The sequence below is a fragment of the Pteronotus mesoamericanus genome, unplaced genomic scaffold, assembly GCF_021234165.1.
Source record: "Pteronotus mesoamericanus isolate MK-2021 breed Mesoamerican mustached bat unplaced genomic scaffold, CSHL_Meso_final contig_90, whole genome shotgun sequence".
NCBI classification, from domain to species: Eukaryota; Metazoa; Chordata; class Mammalia; order Chiroptera; family Mormoopidae; genus Pteronotus; species Pteronotus mesoamericanus.
Genome location: NW_026555277.1, coordinates 4,213,370 through 4,232,112, shown reverse-complemented (window position 1 = coordinate 4,232,112; position 18,743 = coordinate 4,213,370). Strand labels below are relative to the sequence as shown.

The 18,743-nt window shown below is 41.0% G+C and overlaps 1 protein-coding gene across 1 annotated transcript in view; it reads right to left on the bottom strand.

Annotated features, from left to right (window-relative positions):
- Positions 1 to 10,834: 10,834 nt before the first annotated feature.
- DOCK10 (dedicator of cytokinesis 10) overlaps positions 10,835 to 18,743 on the bottom strand; it is a 223,034-nt gene continuing 215,125 nt past the window's right edge. Inside the window, exons 53-56 of the mRNA XM_054585607.1 lie at positions 17,412 to 17,602; positions 15,092 to 15,192; positions 14,778 to 14,916; positions 10,835 to 11,024 (exon numbers count right to left, since the gene is read on the bottom strand). Of these exons, the coding sequence (XP_054441582.1) occupies positions 10,908 to 11,024; positions 14,778 to 14,916; positions 15,092 to 15,192; positions 17,412 to 17,602 (548 nt within the window). The 3' untranslated portion in view covers positions 10,835 to 10,907. The remainder of the gene's footprint in view (positions 11,025 to 14,777; positions 14,917 to 15,091; positions 15,193 to 17,411; positions 17,603 to 18,743) is intronic.

The window sequence follows — 18,743 nt, the reverse complement described above, 5'->3', positions numbered from 1 at the left end:
CTTTCTTTAGAGTTCTGGAAGTAGCCATATATGCACATGAGCCACCTACCTCAGTATGGACTGAGCAGAACTTGGATGGTGAACTTTTGTAACCCTATTTTCCATGGTGAATACACGCCTCTAAGAGAAACTACTTCCTAAAATCGTGAAAAACTGACAATGCAAACTTGGTCTTACACTAAAGAGATAGTGAGAATTCAAGCTGGTCAGCACCGTGAACCTCAGTGTTCTCCTCACTAACACAAAGGAGTTTGCTGACATGAGAGGTAGCCAACCTATGGACCTGCAGGACCCAGCGCTCCCTGGAAATGAGTGACGTGGGCAGCTTGTGAAACAAACAGGAGCCAGATGACACAGTCCGTCAAGAGCAGGAAGCTGGCCCTCAGCTCTGACTTATGGTGCCACCAGAGAGCCTAGACTTCTGTCCATGTAGTGTGTGGCTAGATCTTCAAACTTGTCAGGCAAAGCGGACAATTCTAAACATGCCAATCACTTTAATGGAAAGAAAAACACTGTGGTACAGGAGAAAGAGGACACATTTTGGGGGGAATGTGGGGCATTGATGATGGTGTGCACTATGTGGGCTGGATGAGCTCTCAGGTTCCTCGATGCCTAAAATTCTTTGATTTCCAGATTGCAAGAGCAGATTAAAAACAATAGCAATAACCAGAGTCTCTGATTCTATTGTCACTCAAAACTAGAGCCTGTTGTCTTGGTTTCACTAGAATGGATCAAAATGACTCAACTGTTTGATAGATAGACACTGTCTGCTTAAGTACTGTATTTATCTTCAGTGAATTGTCCTAAGAAGGATTTGTGTGACAACTCAGATCACATTTGAAATGATATATGGCTCTCTATGGCAAGAAAAAAACTATTGTTTTTGATTGGATTCCTCAGATCTGTATTGAATTTCAGCAAAATGAAGGGACAGAAAAATCAGTTCATGTCTCAATCAATTTCATAAACTAAAAGACAGATGAGAATTCTCTTTGGCTCCAGATTCTCCTGTTTCTACAGAATTGCTGGAGAATATTGGTGGCTGTCTGATCTCTTCTAAGCAGCTGAGATTGACATATGCTCCTTCTTCTTTTGTTTCCTTTTTCTTTGTCAATAGAATATTGATTTTCCAATTAGCCCCCCCCTTGTTGCACTCCTAACCTAGATCAGTGATTCTCAAAGTGGATTCCTCAGACCAGCATCATCATCATCTGGCACCTTGTTAAGAATGGACATCCTCAGGCCCTATCCCACCGGTTTAGATAATTCTAGCGTTGCTGCCCTATCCAGCAGCTCCAGGCCAGATTGGTTATTTGCTGTGATGGGTTTGAAAAGGGACATATGGTCTAGGTCAGTGGTTTTCAAACTTTATGGTGACCCTGAATCACTAGGATGGCTTGTAAAAACGCAATGTGCTAGCCCCGTCCTTCAGAGTTCATGATTCTCTAAGTCTGGGGTAGGACCTAACTAAGCATTCTATTTTTTTTCCTCAAAAGGCAAAAACTACAAATATTCTCCTTAAGATGGAAACAAATCAGGGATGTCCGCTGTCACCTCTCTTATTCAACACAGTACCGGAGTCCTAGCCACATCAGTCAGACAGGAAGAAGAAATAAAAAGTATCCAAATTGGAAAAGAAGAAGAAAAACTGTCTTTATTTGCAGATGACATGATACTGTACATAGAGAACCCCAAAGATTTCACCAAGAAACTACTAGAACTGATAAACGAATTCAGCGAAGTAGCAGGATACAAAGTTAGTGTCTAGAAATCAGTTGCATTTTTATATGCTGATAACAAACTAACAGAAAGAGAAATTAAGAAAACAACCCCATTCACAATTGCTTCAAAAAGAATAATATACCTAGGAAAGAACCTAACCGAGGATGTAAAAGACCTATACTTGGAAAATTATAAGATACTGAAGAAAAAAATTGATGAAGATTCAACTAAGTGAAGCACATACCATGTTCATTGATAGGAAGAATTAACATCATTAACTAAGCATTCGTAACAAGTTCCCAGGGGATGCCGATGTGCTCCTGGGAAAGAGATGTTGATGAACCACACATTGAGAACCACCCATCTGAGCTGAGATTGAAGCCGGGAAATTTTGTGGGAATGCCACATGCATCAGTTAGGTGATGCCTCATATATGCTGTGTGAAAAACTACTCCAAATCTTAACTTGCATAGAACAATAAACTTTTATTTCTTTTTTAGATATGTGATGACTAGTGGGTATTTGATTGGGTTTGGGTGTGCCTGGCCTTGGCGCCAAGCTGCAGGTTCAGTCTGGCTCTGCTTCATGTGTCTTTCATTCCTCCTGGTCCGATGGCTACACAACTCAGAGCATAGAATTTCAATAATGAAAGGCAAAGTGCAAGAGAGCAGGTCCCGCTGTGCAAGCGTATTACAGCTCTAATCCACGTCAGTTATACCTACTAATACTCCTTCCTCCATTAGCCAAAGCAAATCATATAACCAATGCCAATATCAAAAGTTCCCATGACAGTTGAAGGGGAGGTAACGAATATTAATTGAATGGTAATATAATCTACAATGCCTTGGAAAAAGTGCTTTCTTTCCAGCTGGATTTTTAAGTTGGTAAACTGCAGTCTTGAATCTATTAGTTGCTGACTTTGCAGCCATATTGGAAAAGATTGCCTCAAAATAAGGCCAAAAAATAAAAATAAAAAAGAAAGTCAAGAGCTGAAAACTGAAGATAGAGTGAATCCTGAAGATGCAGCCGTTAGGAACCGGATCTGCCATGGGACTTCTAGGTAAATCAGTATTCCTGTTTTGCTTAAGCAATTTTTTGCAACCCAAAGTCCTTAAGACCTTAGTTATCTCTCTGTTTATAAGTTTTCATCAATATTTGAGACAATGGGGATTTCAATAAATACTATATTTACATTGTATGGAAATATTTATTTGCCACTTTTTTTTAGTGCAATGATGGATTCCAAGTCAAATTTACTGCAATAAAATTTGTCTTTAATCAAAGACTTTCAATATCCTGTAACAGTGTACTTAGTCATGCTTCAAAATGTTATGTAAAAGTTAGGTTAGACAAAAATTAAGTGCCATAAGAGACCAAAAGAGGATTCCTTATCTTCAGTAGGATATATTTGTTAAATAAGGATAGCTTAATGATGCTAGTACAACAATGCTGGCTTAAATAAGATGAATTTTTAAGTTTTTTTCTTTCTCCAGAAGTAGGCAGTCTAAGGCTGGCATGGCACTCCACCGTCCTTTTGGGCCCAGCATCTTTCTAAGTTTTTTCTCTGCTATTTCTAATGTGTGGCTACCTACCCCTCCCCAGGGTTCAGAATTGCTACCAGAACTCAGGCTTATGCCCCAGGCAGCAGGGAGAAAGTGAGGAAGAGCCAAAAGGGTCCAGGCCAGCTGTCTGTGGCTTTTTAAAGGAGTTTTCCTAGATGTGTCACCCGACAACTCCCACTTATGTCTCAGCAGCCAGACCTTAGTCACAGAGGCACAAGAAGGGTGGCTGAGAAATAGAATCTTTTGGCTCAGAACTTTCATCTGCCTAAAATCATGGTTGTGTCACTAAGAAAGAAGGACAGAACTTGGGAAGGCTGCTGATTATGGTTGCCAGAAATGCAAATTTCAGAAGTAAACAAGAATGAAGCATCTTTGATGGAATTAAACAAAATCAAAGGTCAATGGGAGACACTGCAGTGGCTACAGAAATTGAATGGGAACCTATCTCAAAGGAGAATGGGAACATGACATGCAAGTAGAGATGGGTTGGAAATAGAACTCAGGATGGTCATTAGAACTCCAGGAAAATGAGCGGTGGTAAAAAGTATCTTTTCTTGGGGTTTAATGCACACAGTTCTTTTACATTTACAGAAGTAAATGTGAATGGTTCAGTTCATAGAAAGGTACGCTACTGAGAGGGAAAACTTTTAAAATTAAAACAAGTCAAATTGGTTTTTCAACAGGGTTTGTCAGACTCAGCTTAAATTAAATATCTTCGAAAATATCCATTTCTGGTATACTTGCCTCCACATTCACTGGGTGATAAATTTGTAGACTTCCTCAATGTGAACATTAGAGTTTTTGCAGAAGATATTTCTTATTGTAAAAACCTGCAACCTTTGGATTGAAAAGCATCATTATGGAAATTCCCCTAGAATGAGAGGTGTAGGCAACGTCATACGGTATCAAGGACTCTCGTACTCCAGGATGGGGATACCCTCAGAAATGGCATCTGATGACATGTTCTAACTATGGCCATAAATAGCTAACCATGGCCAGTGCAGGTGGCCTCCAGCTGACCAGGTCCAGCTGGACTAGGTCCAACCAAATTCAAGTAAAACGTAAATGGGCAGGTAGACAGTTCTGATCACAACTTAGTTCTGTTTCTTATCATAGTATATGATGATGTTGAACCAGTTTCTGTACTCCCCTGGACTTGCATTTCATCATCTATGAAATTATGATAAGGATACCTATTCCCAGTGGTGCTGAGAGGATTAAGGTGACCATGCAGGTAAAGTTGCTAAGTGAGGTACAAGTAGTGGACACTCAATGGATTCAAGCCCCATGCCTGTCCTCTGCTTTGCCTTTCACCTTTTCTTCTTTTCCTTTCTCACTCCAGTCTTCTCCAAATGACATCAAAATCTCCCAAATCACCGCAGTGAGGCACCGCTTAAACTTCAGCCTTGTGACTGAGTAGATTCCATGCAGCCCACTGAGTTCTCAGGGGAGGTTCCTGACTTTCAGTGCAGTATGGTAGAAGGCCTGGCTGGAAGTTCTGCCATCATTTTGAATAGGCTGTGCAGGTGCATCAATTTATTTACTCCAATTTGTTTAATCTAAAATCCAAAGTATGGAATATGAGTTACATTTGAGCAGTTTGTCATTTTAATACTCATTTCTTTTTTCTATTTTTCACTCATTGTTATTTGCCTAAGTTCTTGTTTTCTAGTCAAAATTCCTTGTGTGTGCCCGCGTGGGCACACACGAGTTGGCTTTCAGAATGAACTAGAAAGTGCTCAGTTTGCTTTAGATTTCCCTGACTCTTCCTGCTGTGTGTCCTGAATTCTCCATTTGAATTGTCTTTTACATTTCTTTTGCAATAATATGTCTACTTATATGCATGTCTATTTAATTATTTCACAGCGTTGCTCTGAAAAGCTATCAATTTAATTAATTGCCATAATTTGAGTAAGTTTTTTGGTGTTAATGACAGTAAATGATTCCTGAGAACATCAATCAATTCAATGAATCACCAGTCTCAATTTCTGAGACACCTGGAAGGTCAGGGTTCCACATCAGCCTTCTTGTTTTTCCATAGCTTCTAGGCATTCTTAGTACTATCAAACCTCACATCTTCTTGCTGTTTTCCTATCGCTAAGGAAGATCAAGTTCTATAACAAGAAGGCAAATTCTATACTGTTATTTTGACAGCACTAATTAAAAAAGAAACGTCTTTGAGAAAATAACTGTTTCATTCAGCAGGACTTCAGAAAGTATGCCTTTTCTGTATTCCTTTTCTCCATCGCTGATTAATTTCACTTTCCTCTTTTACAGGTAACTTCAGAGGATTTATCCAAAGCCAAGCCAATGAGTAGCACCTTTTTTATGGAGACATGCACATGATAAGTAGTATTTGTGTACTTTTAACAGCACTTTCTGAGCACCTACTGGAGAGCGTGCACTATACCAGCAAACTTTGAGGGAGGCAAAGGCCCAGGCCTTCCAGGGGTCCTCTGTTCATTAGTGACCATGGAATAATTACCTATTGCTGAATTTATGTATTCGTTGATTTTCATTGACTTTCATCATTATTTTAATAAATAATATTAAAAATAACTGAAAGTCCTAAACCCAGCTTCTCACTTGAGTTCTATTTGTTTGCTATGCCATTGGCAGTTACAGCTCACAGATACTGAATGCTTCTTTTTGCCAGGCTGTGTACTAAATACTTTCTGTTCTTTATTTCATTTAATCCTTTTAACAGCCCCCATGAATCAATGTATTCATTATTGCCATTTTACAGATGATGAAACTCAGTGAAGATACTCAACATCACACGGGTAGTTCGTGGAGGAGCTGGCCTCCTAAATCTGCCCCAGGGCCCCTGCTGAAGGCCACAAGGCTACTCTCGTTTGATACTTTCCACCTTTAATGACACGAGTAGGAAAATTAAAGAGTCATTAGTTTAGCATGAAACTGATCAAGGAAGCCTAGCCTCAATAGCTTCTTTGGTTTTTATTTGTTCGTTTACCCATATATCCAGGGATAGGGAACCTTCTATACGCAGCAGATTGCTAAACCTCTGGAATACAGGGGCACACTTGGAGGAATTACATGTTTATATTCAGCTGTTTATTTTCTGTCTGCCTCTATGAATTTCTCATTTCATATTCTTGAACCATGTCACATCTTAGCTGTGTGAGACCAGGAGAAGGTATTTGTTGCCGACCCTTGGCAATGAACTGCTGTAGAAGTCTTTCAGGCCTGACTTAATTGCATATTCAAATGTGAAGATATCACAGTACAGAAAATGTAAGCAGGGAATTCTGACAAGGAAAATGTTACTGCCTAATTTTTAGAAAGAGAATAGGCTAACATTTAAACTTCAAAGGGCATATCATCCAATTTGGTAAATAGATAACCCAAGAAATTGCTAATTCCAATGAAGTATCTCTCTTCCAATTGCTGTTGGAAGTAGTATTAGAAATGCTGCATGTTTGATGAATGAAAAAAATTGACTCTGGCTCAAATATTTAAAACCTGTTTTTCAAGTTTAAGGCATCTTGTTATCTTATTGACAGCCTGAATTGAAAATCCAACCGTTAATGATGTATGCATAAATAGAGCCAACTGGAAGTGGTTTGGAGATGTGTAAAATAATGTTGCCACACCATCCTCCAGAAACAAACAGATGCCTCATTGTATGGGAGCTTTTGCAAAAGGGAAACCTCAGACTCCCCAGGGCCGGTGATGTGCCTGGGAGTCAGGCAACTCTTGGCTTACTTTGTGGGGCTAGATTCATTTGTGTTTCATGAATTTTTTCAACATCCCGTTCCATTCTTGCCAAATGTATGATGTTTGGAAACCCCCACTTCTTGGTGTGGCAGCTCTCCATCCCCTCTTGGGGCTCTGACTAATTTCAAGCAGGACCAACAGTCACATAGGCAAGGAAGCTCTCCTTTTAACAGAGTCTCTGACTGGTACACACCCATGTTACACTACAGAAGGCAGTGAACATTGGTTTTAAAGATGCTGTTATTGTTTCTCCTCAGTTTTCCCAGTAGTCACTATAAATATCCATAGTATCTGAACCCGGATCCCCTAAAGGAAGAGTAAAGATGGATTTTCATCATCACTTGCAATTTTTGGGCTTCACATCCTAATGAGAACCATTTGGTTCTGGAAAGGACTCCTATTTTAAACACTTTCAAGTGTGACAGGGAAAGGAAGGCGCCATATGCATCCCAAAGCCCTCAGCTTAGGAAGGAATAACCAACTCAAAAAACCCAGGCGAGTCAATGTCTATTTTGCCCAGCTGTCCAGGAGGGAGGGACTGAAAACTGGAAAGCGCTTGATAGAACGTGATGGGCTTCAGGAGTCCAGGGGAGTGTTTTTGAGCTAAGGTGGTGCAAGGCCTCTACTCTGGCCTTGGGTGGCTGCTTGTAAATATTTTTGTAGAATACTCAGAACTCTCCAGGCCAGATTTCCTTTTTACTTTTGTTATGAAGCAAACATTCCAGTTTTGGGTTAAACTGGTTTCTAGAACTCTCCTATTATTCCTTATTTCTTTTACAAAAATATTGTTCACCCAAAGGGAAATATGATATTGCAGAAGTCCCCGAGAAATCCAAAGGAACTCACTAAGCTCCCTGCAAGTATCATGAAACAAAGTTTCTCAATCAATGGGCCATTCTGTTCAATAAAATATCCCTCAAGTACTATGATCTTATTTATGACTTAAAAAAGTCCACCTACCTTGGATTTAGAAGTTATAGTTATTTTGCTGTTGATGAAATACAAGGAAAGTCATCAGCTTTGAAAGTAAATAGCCTTCATACATTAGGAATACATCCAAGAAACAATGACTCTATAGTGAGGTATTAATATTAATGATGTAAGAAAATTGCAAGGAGATTCCTCTGGAGAACCCTTGGCATTTGTGTTATTTAAAGCTATTCTTTGTAAACATTTGTTCAGTTACTCAGGCTCAATCACCATTACTTTCTTCAAATGACCTTCACGAACCCGTTGAGCATGTTTTGATCTATCTCTCGCTCTGCATTCCTCTAAGATCAGCCTTATATAAGTGCTTACTGTGGTGTCTCTCAAGAGACTTATGATTTACAATCTCTCCATCAAATTAGCCTTCTCTTACCTTCTGTCTCCAACCACATGCATTCACTACAGGAATTTCAAGAGGCAAGGGGAAGGCAAAGGAAGTTAGAGCTTTCATGGGAATTTATTTCTTTTGCTGACATCTCCCAATCTCCGGAATTCACTTGGAACTTTTTAATTATCCATGTTCTGAATCCAAACATGCTCTTCTTCTTATTATCCTCTATGCATAGCAGCTCCTCTCGTGTGCATATAGGTAAGTAAATACTTACCATGTTTCATCTCAGGCAAATGGACTCCTGGTCAGGATGGGACTGTGTTCTCTAACTAGAACATAGATCTTCCTGTTAAGCCTTAATACATAACCAGGGTGGCGCTACAGAGCATATGCCAAGGGGGCTCTCTGATGTCAAGTCTTACCATTCCTTGAACTCCCTTTCACCCTCTTAAACAATTAAGGATCCCATGTAAACTTTCTTGTATTTTCAAACTTCTTTTATTGGCCTTATATATATGACTCTCTCAGTAACCATTGGACTTTGAGTGCTGTCTGAGAATCAGCTCCTGGTTGTTTTGGATTGATATGGGAAGATACAATGAATTGCTCATGTTGCTAAACTGACACATTCCATATACGTACATCATTCTGCAAAGTACACACACATCTGTTTTTATTTTCAGATGTGGGCAGGCAGCCTGCTGCTGAGAGTTCATGGGGCATGGGGCATGGGCAGATTGGGATGTGCATGAGGACTGGGGCCGAGAGGTGGGAATTGGGTGAGAGAAAAGAGCAGAAGCAGAGTCTTCCTGGGTGCATGGGACAGTACTCATGCCTAGGGCACCCTAAAAACCCAAATGGGGAAACAGGTAGAGAGGAGCCAAGATGCTGACCCCACGTCTAAGAAACTGAAAGAGCTGGAGCTCAAATGAAGCCTGAAGTGACGCTTTGATCCAGAGGTCAGCCAATCACAGATACGTGAGTCTTGCAGGATCAGAATTCTCATCTAAATTATATCTGTAATCACTTTAGGGTAAACAATATTTAAATGTCTTCTAGGCGCTATCTTCCAAACTTAGGGAGCAGAAAGATGAACTCAGCTAAAGTGTCCTAATTTGAAGCTGGGCCTTCGCAATGGCTGCTGGGGTGAATATAATAAAAAAGGTACTCCCAAGCTTACCTTCTGCATCTGGAGGCAGCTTTGTTTGCTGGTGTTGACTGCGAGAAGCAGGTGGCTGGGAAAGGGATGTGGAACGTGTTAGTTGTTCCCAAACCTGGCTGAACATCAGTCACAGTTTTGAGGAAAGTATAGATCAGCCAGGATAAGCTCATAATGCTGCAACAACAAACAATCCCTGAATCTCAGGCACCTTAACACAACAAAACGTATTTCTCACTCAGATACCCTGTTCAGAAAGGTCAGCAGGGACCGTTGCGAGTGTGTGCATGTGCACCTGTTCACTGAGGCTCCGCCTCCATGCGCTTCAACAATGACCGCCTCAGGGAATAGACTGGGCAGAACCACTGCCTGGTTTTGAAGTCTCTGCGTGAAAGAGACACACACCATTTGTGCTCACATTTCAGTGGCTGAAGCAAGTCACGTGGACAAGTGTAACTGTAAAAGAGGCAGGAAGTGCAAGCCTACCACAAGTTTACAGAATGGAGAGAGGGAATATTTGTGAATAGCCTTAATAATGACCATAATTCTCAAGACACTGATCATCTCCACATTGGTCTGCTAACCTCCTGGGTTTGGAAACCCCTGGCTTGTCTAATTGATCTCTTCGGAAGAACTGCCCAGCTGAAGTTCGAGTCTTCTTCCTGACTTTTTGGTTTGGCATCATAAGCAGTGGCTGTAGGACTGTATTCAGCACACGTCCGTTCCAATGAACTGCAGGCAGCAGCCACTCACCATCTCTTCAAGAGGGAACTAAATGCAAAGTAACTGTATTTTTTATTTCTATTAACAACAAAATACTTCCATAATTTCACAACCCATTGCTTTTAAGAGCACATATATTACAAATAAAGGAACTCCACAAAATTTTAAAGATTAGTATTTATCAACACTTTTGTACACATACACAAATATTTTAATATTATGATATCTGAAATGTTATTCTTATAATTTTAGCACGTCCTAAAGTATCAACTAAAAAGTTTCTTTTAAATTTGGTAAAAACCATATATTTTACAATCTCCTATTTACATTTGAAATATGCTTAAATGTTACAAAAACATTCACTTTGACCTTTAAAATATGTGTATAAGGACTTGGAATTGAACATATTGTATCTGACAGCAAACTAAGGTTTGCTTTCGAGCTGCATGTTCATTGGGATTTCATGGCAAATATTCAGCTTGGCTTGTTGAACGCTGCTCAAAGAAAAAAAAATCTTAAGAAATGTGCAAATCCAGAGACTGGCAAAATTCTCAAGCGAGCGAGGTAAAAAAAAAATATTAACATTAAAAACTTCAAATAAATTAACTCTGTTTTCTCTTCCCCGAGATTAGCTGCAGGTTCAGAAAGTTCTCTTAGAGGTGTGTCCGAAGCCGCAGCCCTTTGCTCAGACTTCCGCGCTGGGTGAGATGGAGACCGTGGGCAGCGCGAGGGTCCCCCTGCTAATTATTCGGGAGGAAGTTCGCTCCAGTCCTCGCTTTGACGGTTCGTCCCAGCACGTAATCTGAAGACAGGACAAAACACAAGACGACAAAAAGAATACAATGGATAGGCTCATGTTAGTATCTCCAAACACAAAATTAAAACCCATAAAAGTGATTTTATAAAATTTCTCACAGGAAATCTGCAAATTTTGATGCACTTATTAAAGTAGCCTGGAAGACCTTTTTTTCTAAGCCCATGTCATAGCCATTTTGGCAAGATTTAAAGTATTGTCACAACACTCTTCAACTATCGGATATAAATTTATAAATGTTTGAGTAAACCTTATGAATATATCTGAGAAACTCTAGAATTTTATTTTATTCTGTAAGTTTATAATATATCTTGTTGACATCTGCCAAGAGGAGAAGACAACTGAAACCTCATTTAAATATTTGCATTAATGGACATAAGAGAATAAAATATACTTTTGAAAATTATGTTAATATGCTTATTAATACTTTCCTGTTTGATCTGTTCAAATGATATGTAAACACAATAAACAATGATATAAAACACCCAAGCACCTCTAAAATGTATCTCTACAGAAAAGACAATGAGTGTTTTAAATTTCTAATTATGGAGATTGTCCCACTAACTCCACACGTTATTGCTTTTAGTTCTGCTCTTCCAAGATAGAACAGCCACTGCTCTCCCCACAGAGCACCCAGCATCCTTTATGACCCATTCATGCTCCTTATCAATGTCACAAGTTCTGCTTAAATAATTTGCCAAATGATGTTTCCAAAGAGTATGTAAAACCCCAAGAGCAATATGCCTTTTCATCCTGCCTGCCTGGAGCCATAAGAGAGTAGGCCTGTTCCTGTCTCTGTATTTTATGTTTGACACCCATTACCAAGGTTGACTTCACAACACCTCCATCCAAATGTTGAAACAGACTCCAGATGAGCATCTTATATTCATGTTTCGTTCGGATACATATATGTATTACTTTGGCTTCCATCAAAGAGGTTTTTATGTTTTCTGGCTATTTGTAAAATAGCATGGCATTTTCGCTGCCTATAAAGTGAAAGTCCTGCCTATCACTTTAATAACTTGAACTACTTCACCTCAACATGGCCATTTTGTGCACTAGCATCCACTTTACCCTGTTCCATCTCTTTCCTTACACTAAAGGTTCTTTCACTAAGCCGATGGCTCCAGAGCTAACACTTTGCTGGACACGCTTGGAGTGAATGGCTTAATTAATTTTATTTCTATTTCTCTATTTCTATGTCTGTCTATCCAGTCTATGTTTCTACTTTTCAAGTTCAATGGTAGAATTTCTCTCTTTACTGTAATGAGATATGTATCTGTTTCCAGAATATCTGCATAAATATATAGGTGCAGGAAGGCACTCATGCATTATAGACCATGGTTCATCTTACATTACAGGATTACGTTAAGATTTGCCAACCCTTCCCTCCATTAGAGTCCAGTGCATCAAACCCAAATGTTTTGGCCTGATGTGTTTTCATTGAAAACAAGTTGAGAAAACCATCAAACAATTTTTTTTTGTTATAAGTATAAAGTAAAATAAATATCCATTTTTAATGCTACAGACTTTACCAACCCCTGTATTTTGTAAGTTCTTTCTGATTTCAAGAAATTGTTCATTATAACCAACTCAAAGCACATGATTGTCATGAAAAATTGCTCATTTTGTTAGAAATAACAGTTTTGCTATAGATAACTTATACTTGTGATTGATAATCAATTAAATGGTCTCTCCTCTAGAATCTCCTCTATGGAGTTAGAAGATAATATTTTGTCTTCATTTTAATCTAAGGTGGAAATGTGAAATAGCCACTTAATAGAGTAAATAATTTTTTAAGGAACATTTTTTTTTTGAAGATCTCATGTGTGTTGTGGTGATTGTCCCATAGAGGAAGACCAATGGACAAATCCCCATCAAAGTTCAGGACCAAGAGAAAGTTTATCTTTCCTGCTAACAGATCTATTTCAATAACTGAATAACAAGGCCTATTCAGTCCATTAGTTTTTCTTTGTATCAGTTTGCAGAAAGTACAGAGTCAAATTTTGCTTCTCTTAGCAAAAGTTTTGCAGAAAATCAATGATCTTTTCTCCCCTTAATCACCTGGTCCTTGTCTTTGTTTTTTTGTTTGACCACTTTCGGGTGTAGTGAGTTTTTGTTATGGATACAATGAGGTCAAATAATTTTAAAAGTTGGTAAAGTATGAATTTTCTCTTTAAAAGCTAAGTTGTTAACTTTAGCTTGAATCAACTAGGCTTTTCCCCCAATATTGACCTAGCTTGAAATGGAAATAAAATTGTTCTACTTAAATAAAATCTTAAAGAACACTAGCCACCATGGAGGTATCTGGGTAAAATGACAGGAAAAGATAGGTAGACCAGAAGCCACAAAAGACAGCGTAGACATAAGGAAAGAAAAACATACCACTTTTGCTTACAGTACTGAGGGAAATACTAGACACAGAGGAACAGAAGTTGTATAAGCATGGACTGCAACAGAGCTGCCAGGAAAAAAAAGAGAAAAGCATTTTTGCCCAAAGTTTCAAGGTCATATGCAATTTACAGTTGGAAACAAGCATTTCTTCACCACCTTTGTCAACTTTCGGACCTACTGTTCTTTCTGTTTCACTCTTAGATTTATGAGTTCCCCGTGCTATCAAGGCATCTCTCTTGAGCATTTAATTCCCATCAGCTTCTTAATAGTCCCAAACCAACACTCCTTCTCTAGGAATCCTATCCAGAGAGATTAATTCTCTCTAACGTATGTCAATTAAACATTTCTTTCTCCAGCTTCAATGGATGGTTTAAAATGTTGGTAGAAAGAGATGGAAAAGAAGCCTATATAGAAAAAGCAATTAGAATAAAAGATTCATAGGATACATTTCATGTTTCCTGAATAGTTTTGATAGTGCTAGGCCATTTAAGGAAAGGAAGAGGACTAATGTTTAATGAGTGGCTACTATGTATGAGGCACTATTTGTAGGTAAGTCCTCCCCCTTAATTATTTGGTAAAGAACACATCTAACTCCTGGAAGGACCAAGGGTGATGAGATAGCAGGGAGAGTGAGAGGCCTATGGCTGCTGGGAAGCCCAAAGAGCAGAATTTGCCTTTCATCCACTTGATTCTCAGCACCTCGAAAAGGACTATGATTATCGAGTGTCCACATTTTGTGCACGGCCTTATAGATCATGCTGGACACATGGCAGAAGTCATGAGTGACTTGTGTGAAGGGTGGGGGATTGAACTTAATCCCAATTCTGTACATTTTTAGGAAGCTCAGCCTTTGTAGAGGCAATCCTGACCTCCAAAAGCCATGCCTTCCTTAGTCCGGATGTTCTTCTGGAGTATGGTGCAGAGACCCCTAGTGGCAGAACGATGGAACGCCACCTCACCGCCTGGGGTGTGAGGACCTAAATGAGGGGTGAAGGGAGTGGTAGCGAACCCTACTGGGAATGCACCCAATGTTTCTTGGTGTCTAATAGGGCCCATATATCCTAAAAAACCAACAGCTCGTATAGTCTAGATAAACATCTCTGAAAACTCTGGAAAGTGCCTGGGTCCTCATCTTTTTATCTCCAGCCTTTTCTCTAACCTGATCTTTGCTTTGAGGCAAGAGGTGTTGCACACGGGGGAGAAGTCAAGTCAGCAGCATGGCGTTCACAGAAGGTGCAGTGATTTCGGCAGCAAGATAAGAGGTTCTTTCTGGTTCTTCTGGCACCGAGGATAAGATGGGCACTTTCTATGAAGGGACAGCTTGGGCCATTCTAAGGCAAGCCTCACCTGTTCGTTCATGACTGCAGAGAGTTCGCTGAGCATGTCCTTATAATGGGACCTCAGTTCTTCCTGGTACTCCAGCTGGTCTTCCTTGATGAGGCGCTCATTCACGTCGAGGGCCTGCCCACACGCGTCTGCAAATTGCCTTTAGCGACAACAACAAGCAAATTAACAACCAGCCACAGAAGGAGGCAACTCAAAGGCAGGCTGCTGACATACTCTGCCACCCTGAAGGGGTTGGTCAGGTGGCTTCCTGGGGGAATTCAGGACTCCCCACTAAAGGAGCCCAAGGAAGAACATGCCCACAAAGTAAAGCTTACCTGAAGATTTCCTTCAAAAGCTTTACTTGGTTGTCAGGGTATTTCTTTGCATTGGTTTCTTCAAGAAAAGCTCGTGCATAGGCCATTGGCCCAGCATTAACCTATGGGGAGAAGAGGATTTGCTTAGGGTGACCCCACTTCCTCTGCGGAGGAGCCCTCTCCATGGATGGAAGGAGTAGCCACTTGTGCACTGATCGTATGGGACCCAAATTCTCTGACACTGTTGTGAGATCCACTAATTTGTTATCTGTCTCATCAGCTGTCCCCCAACTGGTCCATGAGCCACTACAGGACACATCTTGACTTTAATACTTCCCTGCCATCTTCCCAAACTTTAGTCACTTGCCCACTATTTCACATCTTTGCCTTATCAAATACAGCTTGAACTAGTTTCTTTTTTTTTAAATTGAATTTATTGGGGGTGATGTTGGTTAATATAAGTTTCAGGGGTACAATCTTATAATACATCATTTGTATATTGTATTGTGTGTTCACCACCCCAAGTCAAGCCTCTTTCTATTACCATTTATCCCCCTTTTTATTCTCTTGAACTATTATTTTCTTAATATCTTTGAAAACTAGATTCCCTTTGTTTATTTAAACAAGTAAATGTAAGTCAAACATCTGTGAAATCCAATATTTGAAGCGCCAGTATTTTCTCTATTAGCATTACAATAAACACAAAACTGTTAATAAAAGACACACCACGGCGGTCGTGGCAGACACACCGCGCCGGGAATGTCTGCTCTACTATATTCCACTTGACAGGCTGGCTTAGGCCCTGGCCCATGGTGGCATTTATCAGATTTGCTGGATGAATGCTCAGGGCCAGGGCCTGTTCACGCTGACTCACAAGAGTAGGCTCACACTGTTGATGGCACCCATATTCCTTAGTGCTCATGGCCTTGTAACGTGACAGTGGAGCTGGGGAGGAGGGAGGGAATGGAGAAGGGAGCCAGAGCTGTGTGTGAGCCACCTGCAGGTGCCTGTCACCTCCAGGCGTTGCCAGTGTGGGAGACGAGCAAACCGTCCTCTGCTCAGCTGTGTGCAGAGAGAAGCTGTCTCTGACGGAGGCAATGGTTCCCCTGCCTCTGGCTTTTGAAAATGTATTATTATAATTATTGAGTCGGCCATGAGAAACACCGACAAGGGGTTGGCAGGGAAGAAGGCAGCCGGGGAGTATCAGGATCAACGTTACTGATTTTTCCTTTTGCCTCTAGCTCCAATATAGCTCCAGCTCATACTGTTACTGGCCTGCCTTTATTTAAAATGTTAGTATTTTGCTCATCACGAATTTCTGACATTATTTTTAATTTTTTAAAATAGTGCATTACAATATTATCTTATCACGGTCACTGAGTTTTTTGATGCCCCCCCTTATATTTTCTGCCCAAGGAGAGTTCCTCACACCCCTCGCCCAAGCCTTGGGCTGGGCAGGGCATTATGGGAGCCGCAGGGCTTCCTCCTTGCAGTCCTCTAGCAGAGACTACGTCTGTCTGTCTGCCTGCCTGTCTGCCTGCCTGTCTGCTGCCATCGGCGGGCTCTGCCAGCTCTCTCTCTGCTTCCGACAGTCTTCTTTCTCTTCAGTTTTCAGGTCTAGGAAGGGTGGCAGCGTCTCCATCCCGCTAGCCCCTGTGCCCGCCCCTGCTGGTGTTCCTACATGCTGTTTGTATTTTGCACATAGTCTATTTGTTACATTTTCTTTAATCGCCTACTGTGAGCAGGCCATCTGCTTCCTATCAAGACCTTGGCAGTCCAATAAATATTGATGTGCATTTTATGAACAAATATACATTCTCAAGATACTTGTTTTTGAAAAGTTCCTAGGGACAGATATTTACAAGGCACATTAGAATTTAGACTATAGAACATATTTTACCATGTATATAAACACATATACATATATAAACATATAGAACATACTTTGCTGTGTATAATGAGCACATTTTTGTCCAAGTTTTTGAGGGAGAAATAAGGCTGTGCCTTGTACATGGGCAGTACTGAAAACGTGGGTGTGTATTATGCATAGGAGCGCATTATACATGGCAAAATACAGTAGTTTATCCAGAGGTGGTGAGAAAGGAAGGTGAGGAAGAAGAAACTTCATTTTAACTAAACTTAAGAGAGACGTATGTCCAGACTTTTGGCACCATCCATGTGTATTTACGATGAAACAAAATTTGAAAGACTTAGATAAAGGTGTTGGATGGCTTCACAAACAGAAAAATATCTCATAAGCCTTTTGTAAAAAAAAAAAAAATGTCAAGGGCGTGTTATCCCAGGGTCCACGGCCACGTGCGTCTCAGCCCGGCTCACTAACCTTCACGCTGACGCTGCCCTGCAGTTTGAGCTGCAGCCGGATCATGTCCACCTCTTCCATGGTGCAGAGCTGGTTAAGCTCGGAGACTTTCTTGGACATCTCATCAATCGCCACTTCAATAGGATTCAGCTCTGTGCTCGCCTGGCTTACGACTTGGATCCTCTTCTTCACGTAGGGAAACATGTGACTGGCTGCGGAGGGGCAACAGGAGAGAACTGAAAGGCTGAGGGCAAGGGGCAAGCCCAGGCTCCCCTGCCTGTCCCCTTGGCGCACGGCACGTCCTGTCCTGCTCGTTGCTGCGTCCCTGAGTTACCGTCTGTCCTGTGCGCACAGGCCCTCTCTCCTCTCAGCTTCTGCCCCAGCCTCCTTCGCCCACCACCCTCTCCCGCGCCTTGCTAGCCACGTCCTCGCTCGGAGGGCTGGAGCAAGACTTTGATTTGGAGTCACTCCACACTGAAAAGATTATAGCTTCCACTGCAACTTGTAATTCAAATAAAGACCACACTAAACCACAATAAAGAACGCTTAAATATATACTGGATAGCACATGTTATAATCACTTTGGTTTAGGGTTTTTTTTTAAATTACAATAGGTCTGGAAGACTTTATTGAGGGTGAGCATTTGCCCTAGTGTGGATTTCACTGCTATTTACCTATCTATTGCACAGTCCAGGTCTGTCATCTCTCAAACAGCAGAGGCATCATTTGCCTACTTTCCCCCTTGGCCCACCTCAGGAGCCCCTCTGCTCTGTTCCCATTTCCTTCCTCACGCTGTGCTCACCTGTGCTCACCTGGAATTCTCGCTTCACTCAGCTCCCTCTCCTACCAGACAGTGAGCACCACAAGGGCAAGAATTGTTTTCTGAGTTGCTACAACAATGCCCAACACTTAGCAGGTACTTGTTAAATGTTTGCTGACTACATGAAAGGAGGCTAGCTCAGAGAACAGACTTAGATGGTGCTGGAAGGGCTGTTGACCATCGTGTGCATTCATTTTACAGATGAGGAACCCGAGTTCCAAAGTGATTTACGATCTTGCCCCAAAGCACATTCTGAGAGCTGCTAATCCTGAGATAACTGAGGGTAGATTCGGGGTGAGTTGAGAATGCCCTTCCCAAGACACTGACACCATGGCCTTCAAGACTGTACGATCTAAAGGGCGGAGGTGTTGCGTAAAGTAACTCCACCAACAACTTCCCTCTGCTTGGCTTCTCAGCGGCGTCCCTCTTACAGATTATAAAGGGAGAATCTGCTCTTCGGGGCAAACACCTCTTTGTCGGCACATTCGGGGTCCTGGTCTGCAAGACCCGTCTGTGTGGATTTTAGCTAACGG